Raw genomic sequence first — 14,359 nt, forward strand, 5'->3', positions numbered from 1 at the left:
TGAAGTCAGCAAATGCTACTGGAAAAATGTTGCTGATAGACGTGCTTGACCATAGGTTTGCCACAGACCTTCAGTTCCTGAAAAACACAGTAACTATGAAATGAAGTGCAGTAAAGCGAAGCATAATAGCCTGAGGTATGCCTGTACTAGAGATACTGCTGTAAGCAAAATACACAAAGTCTCTGTTCTCGGGAAATTTCTTATGAACGCAGACTGGCTTTCTCTGCAATGGCATTTGAATGGGAAAAACAAAGAGAAATGACCACACTGTCACCTGCTCTCCATGGCCTCCCAGTTTTAGGCTTAACAGTGCCAACTGGTTTTCTTCTCTTAGTTTCCATTCTGTCCCAAAAAAGAATGTGCTGGGCTTAATCCATCACATGATTTGGTTCCTTTGGGAATTGTGTTCACTTGTGGTCCAGTCAGCTCTGGCTGGACAGGGAGTTGGTGTGGCAGACTGGGTAAAGGAGGGGAATGGAAGAAGCAAGTGTGTACGGAAAGGAAAAGACTGGAAGAGACAGTGACATCTGTAGGATGCTTACTCTCTATTCTCTATCCTTACCACTGCTGCTCTGAGAGTTCACTGTCCTCTAGATGCTGTCACTGCACATTGTACTCGGGTTCCCATTAGCTCATGAGCTCCTTAAAGGTAGATGTGATATTACACTCGTTTTTCTATCCTCTGTCTCTAGCACAAGGCCTGGCATAAAGCAGGTACTGAGTGAATGTTTAACAAATTAATGTCATTGTTTTTCATGTTGTCACTTAGATGCCATCTCTTTGGCAAAGACCCTCACGTCATTGCAATTAGTTGCTCTGTTCTTTGTACACCTGCACAACTGTAACACTTATTTCCTGCCTCCATGGTGCTTTTGCCTTTTAATGTATCTATTTAGCATGTCTCTCTAAAATGTGAACCTCAAACAGCCCACTCTGCCTTCATCTCTGTAACCCCACCAGCATGTAATCAATTGCCTTGCATCTAGGAAGTGGTCAGCTGGTTTTTAGCTCTGCTGGTTTTTAATTGAACAAATAGTACTGACACTAACTTCAGTCCAAATAGCACATGTATATAACATTCTTTAGCCCAATTTATAAAATTTTATAAAATTTAATTTTATAAAAAGTTATAAAAGGAGTAATCACAATTAGCTCATTCTCAATTTACATCATTTTTTTCATCTCACGGCCTGCTGGATTTAGGGAGTGAGCCTATATTCTGATGCTCTCAGAGTATGCAGAGAATACAAATAACTACGAGCTATATAAGACTACAAATTATTTAGAATTCAGTGAAATTTAAAATTCAGTTCCTAGAAATTTGCTTCTGGCCCAAAGGAAGTAACAAAAGACCTATCTGAAATAGCCACAAAACTGGACAAATGTGTAAGACAGTGATGTTTAGGTCATAACATCAGGCAGTGAGGGGTTATGATCGCTGAGAGATGGAAAACAAATGAGGGGAGCCCTGAATTCGCATACCAACTTGACAGAATTTCCAGATATGACACAGGAGGAGAACCCTACCGAGAGGCTGCAGACTGAGGTGAGGTGACAGAGGGCAGACAAATGCAGCTAAACTGTACCAGAGAGTGGAAACCTACATGGAGAGCCCAACTCTGGAGATTTGTAGAAGGTACAGATTTAGTATTTGAGAGAAATACAGACCAGTGCATGTGAGGAAGAAAGCACCCCAGGCAGGGGCAGGGAACACTTGAAAGGATGAGAGGGGGACAGTACCTGATGCTCTCACAAGCTGCCATTGCACAACAAACAGTGTTCAACATTATCATTATCGCAGGAAAGTTCTTTTGGGCAGAACTGTCTCTTAAATGCCTCTTAACACTGCTTAGTAGGTCTTAATCCTAGGTTCTTCACTTTGCTCTTCTTGGAAACATTCTGGTTCACAAATTAAAGGTTTCTAGAAGCCATAGGATACCTTGTGTTACTTTTAAGTTTACTTTTTACTTAGGTTCTCTCTTCCTTGCCTGTCCTGTCTTGTCCTTTCTTTTTTCCTTTTAGGTATATACCCAAATTCTATCTTTAAAATGTCTCTAATGGATAAGCATTTTCTGTACTTGTAATAGGCAGGCAATATACTTAATGAATAGTGTTCTGATATTTTAATGACTTAAAAATATTCAGTACAAAAGGAAATTTGTACTGCTTTTAGTGCCACTTTTTTAACTTAGAAAAGTATTCTTACTGCCAAACAGAGCTGTATGGTACACGCGCACTTGCGTGTGTGTGTGTGTTTTCATGGTTTTCCACCAGTACAGACTGAAAACACATTATTTTTTATTCTTATATTTGACTTTCATTAAGAATAGGAATTGCTTGCCTGGATTCATACCCCAGCTCTGACATTTACTGGTTATTTTATTTTGGGCAGAACACTTAGCCTCTCTCATTCCCTTTCGCCACATCTCTAAAATGAGAAAAAATTACTACATTGCTGGGGCACCTGGGTGGCTTAGTCAGTTAAGCATCTGACTTTAGCTCAGGTCATGATCTCAGAGTCCTGGGACTGAGGCCTGTGTCATCATCACCACACTCAGCAGGAAGTCTGCTTCTGCCATCTTTAAAAAAATTACTACCTTGCTTACAGGGGAGTTGTAAAAACTGCTGGTAATATATGTCAGGTGCTTAGCAAATAATAGATCTTCAATAGGTAGTTGTGATTATATTGTTGTCTATGCTTATTAAGTAATTGAGCATATCAGGTAAATTATAGGCATCACCAAAAGGAGTTTGCTTAATAGCTTGTGTTCTGTGATGTGTCACTCTCCTAAGTTTTTGGAGGGAAAAAGTAAAATGGAGGAGAATTGAAATGTGAAAAAAAAAAAAAATCCACCTGAAAAAAAATGGGGTAAAGGCCTTTTTAGAACATACTGACAAAGTATGCTTATATTGTAAGGAAGTACAGTCGTGATGTTTTTTCATTTTTTTTCATGCCTTCTGATTTGCTGGCATTGTATTTACTCAAAAAGCCTTATACTGACAGAAACTTAGTTGAGAGGCAGTATATTGTAAAGTTAATAAGAGAAACTCGAGCCACACTGCCTGGGTTTAGATCCTGACTCTGCTTCTTTGTGATTATATATATGCTAATAAACAGGTTATGTTCTTATTTTAGGAATAGTACTGGTAGCTGGTTCACTTAAGTGGCCTTACATATGTGAACCACCTTAAGCCTGTCATGTAGTAAGCATTATGTAAGTTTTACCATTATTTTTATGGTATTGACTTCTGGTAATGAATCAGCTGAGCTTTTCTTTTAATACACGGCAAATAAAGTTACTGGGGGATTTTGAAGGTTATGTGAGAAATTTCCAAGTAGGCTCATCCGTGATACTTTTCCTTTCTAGCTGTGTGCATCGTATCCACCCCTTGGGCTCCTCTCCTCCAGAGTTTAGCTTGGCAGAGAAGTGCAGTTGCTGCTTCTCCAGAGTTAGCCCTATTCCCTGGCTCGTGTTAGATGAGCACTTATAGGGAGGTGAAGTCAATGTGGACTCAGAAGCCAGGCAGACTTGCTGGGGCTTAAAATCCAGCCTCTTCCACTTCACCAGCCTACACAGGTTGTTTCACTGGTCTCAGCCTCAGCTTCTTTGTCTGTTAAATAGGAGTAATGCTGCCTACCTTATAGCATTGCTGTAGGCTTAACCTGTGTAAAAATACAAATCACTGGGATGGAACATGTCTTGTTTAGCTTAGCTAAATGTCATTTTAAGCTCATGGTTCTGGCACAGTTTTTAACAATGCCACCTTTCACTCAGAAGGTCTCCTGGCTTGGATATAAATTATGTGATCATCCTGCCTCTCAGTTCCTTACATATAATTGTCATGCAAATGGTACTTTTACTTTTCTTTATTATTATTAATTGCTTGGCATTAATATGCTTGATGGACCAGGTTCAGCCAGGCAGTAAATATTTAATGAATGCCCACTATGTTTAAAGTGCTGCTCAGCCGGTGTGCCAAGTTGCGAGGGTGAGGATTTTAGGTAATTAAAAGGAGATTGGGGATTTAAGAAATAGTTGATGACAGTCTGCTTCTTTATGCTTTTCTAGGGTTACCTTACAAATTTGAAGTACAGCAGATGCTGGAAGAACCTCAGTGGGGATTAGTGTTTGAAAAGACAAGATGGATAATAGAAAAATATCGGCTCTCCCATAGGTATGTACTGTGGTTTGAGATGTTGCACATCTGCAGTGTTTCTCATTAAATTAGGTTTCAGAGAAAGCCCAAGTTAAATATAAAATTATGATATATGGCATCAGTGACAGTTTATTACAAAACTGATTAGTTTATGGTATTTGTTTCATCAGTCTGTCTTCATATTTCTTCCAACAGCAGTGTCCCTATGGATAAAATCTTTCGCCGGGATTCTGACCTGACTTGTTTGCAGAAAGTAAGCTGCCTTCGTTTTAATTGGTTCTATTGTTCATAGATTCTAAAGCTATTCATCTTGATGTGTTTTCCCATGATGCCAAATGCTTTGTGGATACATTTTCTCTGTGTTTTTTTTTATGGCTTTTTCCTTTCAGAAATTAATTTCTAAGAGGTAATTAGTAATGCGTTTTGTTGCACACACTTGCATATAGAAATAATACTATTTTAGAATAAATTTGTCTGTACTAGCTGATTAATTTCTTAGCAGATTAATGTACACAGTGGAGAACATTTTTCTCATTTCATTAAATTCAAAAGCACCACGTTTCCATTCAGGTTTAACAATTGATCATTTTCAGTAATAGTAATATAAATCTAATAATTACATTTAGGTGGTCATTTTATTTAACTTTCTGGTAAGAAGTAAGAGTCCTTAATTCTTTCGTTTCACTTTTTGTTTCCATATGTATAGAATTAAAGATCAGTATGGCAACACCTTTTTTTTCTTGGTAGCAATTTAAGAAGAGAAAACTTAAACATACTAAGTTTCTTTTTAATATTTTTTACAACCCTTCTATTAAGTCCACTTTGTTCTGTTGGAAGATTAATACGCATATTTTTTTAGGAAACAGCCTCTAGTACCCTAATTTTGAAATTGTAGAGTCCTTTGTATGCACACAGATTTTTATTCTACAGGATTATTTCCCTTGGTAAATGTAACTACTAAAAAAAAAAAGGTCACAAATTTGTCCAAAGTAGAAGGCGTCACACTTAAAATCTCAGGTTTGTCTCCTTTTATGAAATCATAAAGGAGCTAGCCTAAGCATTTCTCCTACACTCCTATACTCTGGCTGTATGATTATTGATCATAAATTTATCACTAACCATGCTTAAAGAGACTATTTCTCATTTGCGCATTAGAAAATGTGAGATTTGGAAAGAGATACAACAATGATAGTAATGCAAACCCTCTTATGCTTTTTTTGTGTTTTAAATATAAAATTTTCTTTTTAACTAGCTTTTGGAGTGTCTGAGGAAAACTCTGAGCAAAGTGACTAATTGCTTCATTGCTGAAGAATTCTTAACTCAAATAGAAAATTTATTCCTTTCCAATTATAAAAGCAAGGAAGAGAATGGAGGGACTGAAGAGAACTGTGCTGTGGGTCCAAAGGAATTGTTAATGTAATTATTTTTAAGGAAGATCTTCTGATTTCGACTCCTTCTTTGCAAGTAATAACCTTGAAAGTATTGTAACTCAGCTAATGGTGGCACAACTTTAGTATTTTTTCTCTAGTCATCAAAATCCAAACTTTCCCACATAAATCCTGTGACACTTTTTTTCACACAGCAGTTATCAGAGTGCCGTGTGAAGCAGGGTGTGCCGCAGTCTGCAGTCCCACCATGGCCAGCAGGCGCTGCTGGGGACTCTGAGGGGCTGTCTGCTTTTCTGGTGTATTCAGGTTGATAAATGCAATGTATCTCTAGTATTTATTTCTCCCCAAACTAGTCATTCCACTTTTGGTACCTCGTGTCTGTGTCTCATTAGGAGCACCTCCATTTTTGCCGTGTCTTCTGGTGAGATTTTGTCTCTGGTTGCAAATGAAATGTGGATGGATGGTCACTGAGGTAATGAACATGGATGAGAACTAGGGGCGCAGTAAATCTAACAACACGCTGCAGGAGGCCAGGGGAGGCCTATGGCCAAAGTCTTAAACATAGAGAAGAGACCAACGGAGAGAATCAGGTTGCCGGTTTTTCAGTTATAGATCTTTGTTTCCATTTTACTTTATAGCAATAATACTAGAGGCTGTGCCATTGTCTCAGCTAGCTGAAACATTTAATATGGATTTCAGATACATAAAATAATTAACTTCAACTCTATGTCCACTTGGTATGTGTGATAAAACCTCATTTAATTGGAACACAGATAATCATAATTCTCAAACTAGATTTTTTTTCTACTACCTACTATCAGGAGAAAGAGGCAGATTTTAATAATGCTTAAATATTAAATCGGAGACTTAATTTTAAAAAGAAGAAAACCTTCTAGGACATACTACATATCTAGTCCGGTTTCATATATTTTCTAAATCTAGAACAGATGTCAGCAAAACTTTTTATGTGAAGGGACAGTTAGACAAAAACTTAGGCTTTTCAGGTCACATACTGTCTCTATCAGACATTCTTTTTAATTTTTTTTTTACAGTCCCTAAAAAATGTAAAGTCATTCTTATTACTTCATGAGCCTCACAGAGAATGGGTTGCTGGTCTTTATCTTCCAGTCCCCGCTCTAGAGAATTATAAACATTTGTAATTTATTTTCAGGTATGTGAACCTGAGACACTGAAAGGCCTTATTTACGTCATCTTCAAACAACAACAAAACTTAGAATTATGATTTACATTTAAATATATTTTCAAGTAAAATTAGCAATCTTACTGCCTCATTTGCACAGATAGATTTGAGTTTATTTCTGTGAGCCATAGAGCGATTTATACCCAACCTCCAAGCACTCTTACTAGTCAACAGTTTACACCTTATCTGGATATGGTTCTGTATTTTTACCTTTTTTGGTTGTAATCATTAGCCATGGAAGAATATGGCAGTGTTTGAGGGAGCAGGGAACCAGTTCTAGATGGCTTGCCTATGTCTTGACTCAACCCTGTGACTTCATGGTGGTGGAGTTGGGGGCGTAGGGAATATAAGCTGACTTCTATCTAAATTCTTGTGCACCTGAGGGTTAAGTTATCTTCCTGACAATCTTCCAGGTCTAAAATGCATTTCTCTATATGTAGGTAGGATAAACAATGAAACATAACTTATAACACAGTTACCTTTACGACTGGGGGAGGTAAGAGCTGCAGACCAAACACCGGGAAACCTGAGTCTTCATCCTAATTCTATTACCAACTTCCCTCTGTGGCAGAGATAATGTCATATAATCTGTCTGGGCCCCAGGCTCCTCACCTATATAATCCATAGGTCTAAATTTTATGGCTTTGTTTTTCCTTCCAAATACAGAAAGTCTGCAGTTCTGTGAAAGGTCGTAATTGATTCCTTGGTACTCTTCCTTTTGACACATTTTTCTCATTGTATGTGTGGCACACATCCTAGAAGTTGGTATGAAATAGCTCTCCTGATTGACATTTCCCTGCAATTTTGATTAATTTCAGTGATGGGAAATAATGGAAATTGCTAAAAATTCTGTTTTCCAATCTGGGCCCCCTGCATGCCTGTAGTTAAGATATTTACTAACCTAAGCCATACCGTGAGGAACTCAAAGATGGTAATCCTCAGAGGTTACAGTTTGGAGAGCACAATTTTATAAGTAATACTAACTGAGAATTTTTTTTCTGATGCTAGAGTATGTTTATCTCAAAATATTTTTTTAAAAAGCAGAAACATAAAAATATAAACCCTATTATCTGGAAAACCACAGGTAATATTTTAGTATAAATTCTTCCCCCTTTTTTCCCTTGGGCTGTGTCATTTTAAAGATTTTATTTGCTTATTTGAGAGACAGCACACTCGAGAGCATGAACGGGTGGGTGGGGGGGCGGTGTAGAGGGAGAAGCGGACTCCCTTCTGGGGAGTGCTGAGATCATGACCTGAACCCAAGGAAGTCGCTTAACCAGCTGAACCACCCAGGTGCCTCTGGACCCGGCAATTTTAGAACGTTAAAATTTGTGGTATTTTCTTCCTCTCCTCCCTTGTTCATTCTCCCTGTTTCTCTTTTCTCTTAACATATTCTTAAAACATTTTTGCCACTGCAGGTGCCCACATTCCTGTCACTGCCAACTTGGGCTACTTAGGGTAGTCAGAGCCAGGACCTTGGAGAAGCACAGAAGTCTGGAACTGAGAGGCAGTGTAACATGGGAGGTTCAGGAGGCAGAGACCCAAAGAAAAACCTACCTTTGATAATGTTTACAGGAGTGGAGACAGGACCTGGATGCATCCAGATCTCTTAATCCTGATTTGATTCTTAAGATTGCACAATGATAATAAAATAATAAACTTAATTTTTTTTTTTCTTTTCCTGCTTGGCTGGTGGAATTTTACATTAGTACTTCTCTGATATCAAACTTAGCTCTTTTAAAAATCTAATCCCAAAGTAACATTCAAAAAAGAAAAACCAGTGAATAAAATCATCAAGATCAGACTGTCCTTACCCCTTCAGTATTTTATTCTTGAACTATTTCCAAAGCCACATTAGGTAGGACTTAGACACTTTTGCCGCCTTTGTCTTCCTCCAGAAAAAATTAAAAATTAATTCATTACAACTGCATTTGTATAAAATGAGTCTAATATTGTACATTAACATGTCCTCAACCTAAAAGATTGTTTTTTTCCTTCTGAATTTAAAAAAAATGAAAACATTTTTATTGGCCTTAAAAGTACTGGTGACCGCCTGCCTGGTATCTAGTGGTGGCCCTGCCTGTATTCTGAAGGGTAGCTCTGGAAAGCCGGCAGTCATGACCTTGTTGAGCTCTAGACTTAGAGAATTTAGGAGTGTTGCTTAGAAGTAATCATCATCACGAAGAAGATAGGAGGCAGTGATTAGTTTTAGCTTTCAGGTAGATATTTTTGTTCTGACCTGTAATTTATAGTTTTGAAACTCATGCCACATATACTACCACTCCTTTTCTTTCTTCATTTCCCTCAAGCCCCACTCCCCGTTTTTCCCCCACTCCCTCTACTTACCTCTCAGAATACAGGTACAGGATGGCTCATTGAGCATTTGGTGACAGCAAGGCCGGAAGGATAGAGTTGAACAGATCCATTCGTATTTCATGGAAGCTGATTAGTGCTGCCCCAGCCTTCTCTCCAAAACTCACTTCCCCCACAGGAGTGGGGTGAGGTCGGTGATGTGGGCACTGAGCAGGGTCAGAACCTCTGCAGCTGTCTGGGAAGCAGGGCGGTGGCTGCCTCGACAAGCCAGCCTGAGCAGGCCTCCTGCTCTTCGGTTTGCCCTGTTTGTCTTGCTGGGGCCTGATGAGGTGCCTGGAGGACTTGGGGGAAGTGCTGTAGGCAGGATGCTCCAGACTGATTCTTCGCACAGGGACAAGGGGACCTGTGGACACCTGACCACCCGACATACAGCTCCCTAGCCTCGGGTCATCAACAGGCATTCAGTGGATGAGTTTCTTAGTAGGAATTAAGTAAGGGTACCCCAATTTTGAATTTTTTCACCTACACGGCCCTCTACCAATAACAAGACACTGTAAGTCCAGATTCCTACATCGTGGCATTTGGGAAAACTTAACTTCACCCAAGCACAAAGGAAAAAGCACATTTTTATCATCATCTCTATCAGGATTAATACAGTTTTAACAAACTTGATCAGTATTCCCAGCTTACCAGCAGTTAAGAATTTTCTTACAGATTAATATCCTATTTTGCAATATTTCCAGAAAATCACTGTGGAGGATAATGTCATATACTTTTAACTTACTCAAATCCTGACCTTTTCTCAAATGGTTTTATGTGTGCTGTTCTTTAAAACTCTCTTTTCTCTGTTTTGACATTTGCCCTGTAATTTGTGCTTTCCAGCATTTTCTGAATCTTGTAGGCTACCTTAAATTCTTTCTGGAACAAGGCAGAGAATAAATATGTTAACCCCCTAAATCAGGAGAAAATAAAAATTTCCCAGATAAGCTGTGATTATACTAGATGCTGTATACCAAACTAAATTCGAGAAGGTAAAATTAACTCATGGTATCTGGGTTGTTTGTATTTTCTTCTTTTGAATATATTTATGAATATATTCATAAGAACTTTAATTTCAGGGAAAAATGCCTTATGTGCTATCTTTGAGGTTTCCTAGAGTAGTCTCTTAGGCTTTAAGAGGAATGTTAAATATGATTTCATAGATTGTACTCCTGTTTCATAGTTTTGCCATAGAACATTTGTTTTGAGCTATGAATTATAAAATAGTATTTAGAATCCAGCATGATTAAATAGACTGGTCATAGATCTTTAAATTTATGGATTTAATATGTAAATTGTAAATTGTGTATTATGTATAAGTATCATATAAGTTTACTATGATTATTGATAAACCTGTTGCGCTGCTGTTTTCCCCAAATGTTATTAGTGTTTATGGATTTCTTTTATTACTTTGAATTTTGGAATGTTCTGTAATGGAATATAATGACTTAAACTATTTTGTACATTTAAATATGACACCACATTGTCAAATCTGTATTAAAGAATATTGTAAATATTAATGTTTATACAGCTTTGAAACCTTTTCCTTGAAATGGTTGAACTCTTCTCCCTGTACTAAACAATGACATAAAATATCTGATTTTAAGCTTTGAGATTTTAGCTTGTGGTAACAATTAAAAGAAAACATTCTGAAGATTCTATATAAATAAAATTTTGGAAAAAAAGTGAACCGTTTGGTCTCTTTCTAAAGTTTTAGCAGCATACACATTGAAATGCAAATATGCCTCATTAATTCAAACATTGGTTGAGTGTCTATTATGTTGAGCATTGTAGGGGGCACAAAGATGAGTAAATCTTGATTTCGTCCCATAAGAAACCCATTACCTAGTAAGTAAGTGGGAGATCCATAAAACCCAACCCAGGTAAGACACTAAGATGCAAATTGGAATTGATTATAAATGCCTGTAAAAGACTTCAAAGGTAATAGGTGTTTGTTTTTGTTGTTATTGTTTTTCTCTTAAAAGATTTTATTTTCTATTTATATGAGAGCGAGAGAACGATCCCAGGACTCCGGGATCATGACCTGAGCCAAAGGCAGACACCTAGCCGGCTAAGCTATCCAGGCACCCCGGTAATAGGTTTTAAGACAAATGAGAAATCATTCTCTAGAATGTGAGAGGTGAGACTGATTTCTTGGAAGAGATCTACCTTTAAACATCCTAACAGGATTTGGTTAAGTGACATCTGGGGAGAGATGTTCTAGAGGGAAGTGACTAGCACAGGTGTGGGGATGAGGAGTGGGAAGTACTTGAGAATGGTAAGTTTTGGCCAGAGGGTAGGGTAGAGTATATGTAGACACTCATTAGGTAATTCACACTGAGTCAACTAAGGAGGCAAAGGTATAAAGAGGAAAATCTCACCTTAAAATCAGAATTAACTCACTCACTGTCCTTCCTAGTCTTTTCTTAGCATATACAAAACTTGAAGGAGGACTTTTCTTCCATTCCGACTTGTCTGTACTATCTGATGAAGTTGTTCTTCCCTACTTATCTGTTAATGCAGGCGAAAGACCCTGTGGTCAAAGCATCCCATGTGGGGACAGAAACTACGCCTCAAATAACAGGGGCTGCCCTGACACCAACAAGACCCCATTTGATTGACCCCAAGATAATGATCGATGTCACCCTTACTGCCCACCTGCTCGTACCCATCCACTTTGCCCCATGTTTTCCTGATGGGCACCTAGAAGTATTTTCAGCACTTTGGAGACAGACTTGGAGCCACTAGTGCGAAGTCTCCCGGTGTTGGCCTCACTGAAATAACTCCCTTCTGGTTTCACCATCACTCGTCTCTCTGCTTTGGATTTTGTCAGCGGTGAGTGGCTGAAACTGGTCTGTCTGGGACCCTGGGAGCCAGGGCTCTTGCACCCCTGCACCCCAGTTGCAATTTTTTAAAAGATTTTATGTTTTTTAAGAGAGAGTGAACGGGAGAGGGCACAAGTTGTGGGGCCGGGGGTGGAGAAGCAGACTCCCCGCTGAGCAGGGAGCAGCATGTGGGGCTTGATTCAAGGACTGCAATCAGGTCCTGAGCCAAAGGCAGACGCTGAATTGAGCCACCCGGGTGCCCCCCAGCTGCAATTCTTGGCAAGCCATCCAGGAGCTGTATTTTCAGTTTTCCCACCCCCCTGGGCACTCCCCATTGGAGCAGTGGGTCTGGGCAGCACCAGGGGCTGTGCTGTTTCCCGAGCCAGTGGCTGTGGTAGGTCAGAATCAGCTGCTCATGGTGACTCCACCAGGATGTGAGGACAGGAAATCCTGGGCAGCTGCTGAAACCTGTTTTGTTGCAGGACTTTCCTGCTTGCCCTGAGCTGTATCGACTGCCTTCAGTGCATTTGGTGAAGCAGAGAAACGAGTTGAAGAATCAGTGGGCCCTAGACATTGGCTCCTGGTAAGCTCCGCAGGAGTGCACACTGGAACCCATTGTTCCTTGGTTCCCTGCTGTTGGTTTCTTCTGAACCATTTGTTCAGGCTGGCGTCGCTTGAGTTGTGGCAGGAGCTGATCTCATTTGTAAAGGTAGCCTTGAGAAAAGGGGTGGACGTGAAGGAAGCCAGGGTACACATTGGGGGAGATCTCTGTTGGAGTGTGTGTGTGTGTGTGTGTGTGTGTGTGTGTGTGTGTATATACAAGATGGGGGATGCTAATTACCCCCTCCCAAAGTCCTCTGGAGAGAGTACTGGCTAACTGGTCTACGTTTGGTTAGAACCCTGTGACTAAGGAGATGGTTTCTTTACTGCAACACTGCCTGACCCGTGCATGTGAAGCTCAGAGGAAGCATGGCCACTGCATAGCTCTCTGGTATTCCTTCCTCTCATTCAGTTGCCTCCACATGGGTGGGTGGGGGGGGGTTGGTTTGGCTTTCTTAGTTTGACTAGGAAGCCCTTGGGTTCTGTCGGTGAAGCTCTGACTTTCGGGGTCAGATTTTGTGTTTCTTCCCTGTCCTTTCTGAACTTTTGCCTAGGAAGATGGGGAATACTCCTTCTGTTCCCAAAGAAAGTGCATTAGAGCATATTTTGAATAATTGGTGCAAAGGGCTGAAAATCACCCAGAGAAACAGCCTGTTTAGCAAGAGGGAGAAACAAGAGACAGAGACTAAGGAGTGTCAGTCCAAACGTTGAACCCACCTCCAGCCTTGTCAGTGGCGCCCTTGCCCCTCCCCTCTCCCTGCCCCACCCTGTGTCTGCACCCTCACCCCTGCCTCGTAGCTGGCTCCTACCATTGCTCCTGCTCCTCCTACCACCACTACTGGGGAGCAAAAGCATCCATCTCGTTATGAGGTTCAAGCTGGAGCACCTCCCAATCAGCATGAAAGGGCCCAGGGACTCAGAGTGCCCACCTCAGATTTCCCCACAGGAGCCCCAGGTAAAATAGACGTTTGGTCTATTTTAGAATAGATTGGGGAATAGATTAACACACACTGGACACAGGTGTAATGTATCAGCATTAACGTTAACCTAAATTTGCTGGCTTAATTAAAATAGGCATGTCTTTTGGAGTTACCAACATCAAATATAATACAGAGAATCAACTTCTCTTCTACCTGAACTAAATTCATATTTTATCTGTTGCAATTTGACTTAAAATAATGGTTACTTCTGTCTGTTTCTTAAAGCTTTCATGGGTTATTGTTAAGAGCAAGTAGGTTGACTAAAAGGTTTATAGCTTTCAGCATCTTTGGTAACCTCAGACTTTGAAGTTTTGCTAGGTTAAGTAATAACTCAGTGGATGGCTAAATTTTTTCCGAATGAGATAAAATACTGAAACATTCATTACTAAACACAACTTCATCTGCTTTTGGCTTCTTATTACAAAAAAACCAAGGACACTGCATTCAGCTTTATGCTTAATTGAAAGAGTGTATTATGGAGAAGCATGTTTCTGGAAATTAGGAAACATATTCATAAACTTCTGATCTAAAGAATTCTGGTTTAATAGTGCATAGTCAGTCATGACATCGTTTTCACTGGAAACTAAGACTTCTAAGTAAAAGTTCTGATAAACATAATTAAGACTGTCAGGAAATGATAAAGAAAGCAACTTAATATACAAGGAAAGTAAGCTATGATTTGGTAAAAATGGGATGAGGAATGGGAATACATTTTTGTGGAAAAGAAAGTAATTTTGTCCTAAAATGAGACTGATTATTTAGAGAGAGAATGCTTAGGACAAAATCTGAATGAAAAAGAAAGTTGTAGAGGTTTGTGAAGGGGAATCTTTGGAAAAGAATTTAATGTGTGGCCAG

At 39.5% G+C, this 14,359-nt stretch overlaps 1 protein-coding gene and 1 long non-coding RNA gene across 5 annotated transcripts in view; both read left to right on the plus strand.

The window, feature by feature from the left end:
- Positions 1–10,784, plus strand: part of MYSM1 (Myb like, SWIRM and MPN domains 1) — a 42,664-nt gene extending 31,880 nt beyond the window's left edge. The window contains exons 18-20 of one of the 4 annotated variants that reach the window (XM_032361093.1): positions 4,071–4,176; positions 4,354–4,411; positions 8,166–10,784. In XM_032361093.1, the coding sequence (XP_032216984.1) occupies positions 4,071–4,176; positions 4,354–4,411; positions 8,166–8,204 (203 nt within the window). In that variant the 3' untranslated portion in view covers positions 8,205–10,784. Of the gene's footprint in view, positions 1–4,070; positions 4,177–4,353; positions 4,412–5,410; positions 7,928–8,165 lie in introns of those variants that run through there. The other 3 variants (XM_032361094.1, XM_032361091.1, XM_032361092.1) reach the window with 3 other exon arrangements.
- A 1,623-nt stretch (positions 10,785–12,407) lies between these two features.
- LOC116600783 overlaps positions 12,408–14,359 on the plus strand; it is a 28,090-nt gene continuing 26,138 nt past the window's right edge. Inside the window, exon 1 of the long non-coding RNA XR_004289811.1 lies at positions 12,408–12,507. This is a non-coding gene — a long non-coding RNA (uncharacterized LOC116600783). The remainder of the gene's footprint in view (positions 12,508–14,359) is intronic.

This window comes from Mustela erminea, chromosome 10, assembly GCF_009829155.1.
Source record: "Mustela erminea isolate mMusErm1 chromosome 10, mMusErm1.Pri, whole genome shotgun sequence".
NCBI classification, from domain to species: domain Eukaryota; kingdom Metazoa; phylum Chordata; class Mammalia; order Carnivora; family Mustelidae; genus Mustela; species Mustela erminea.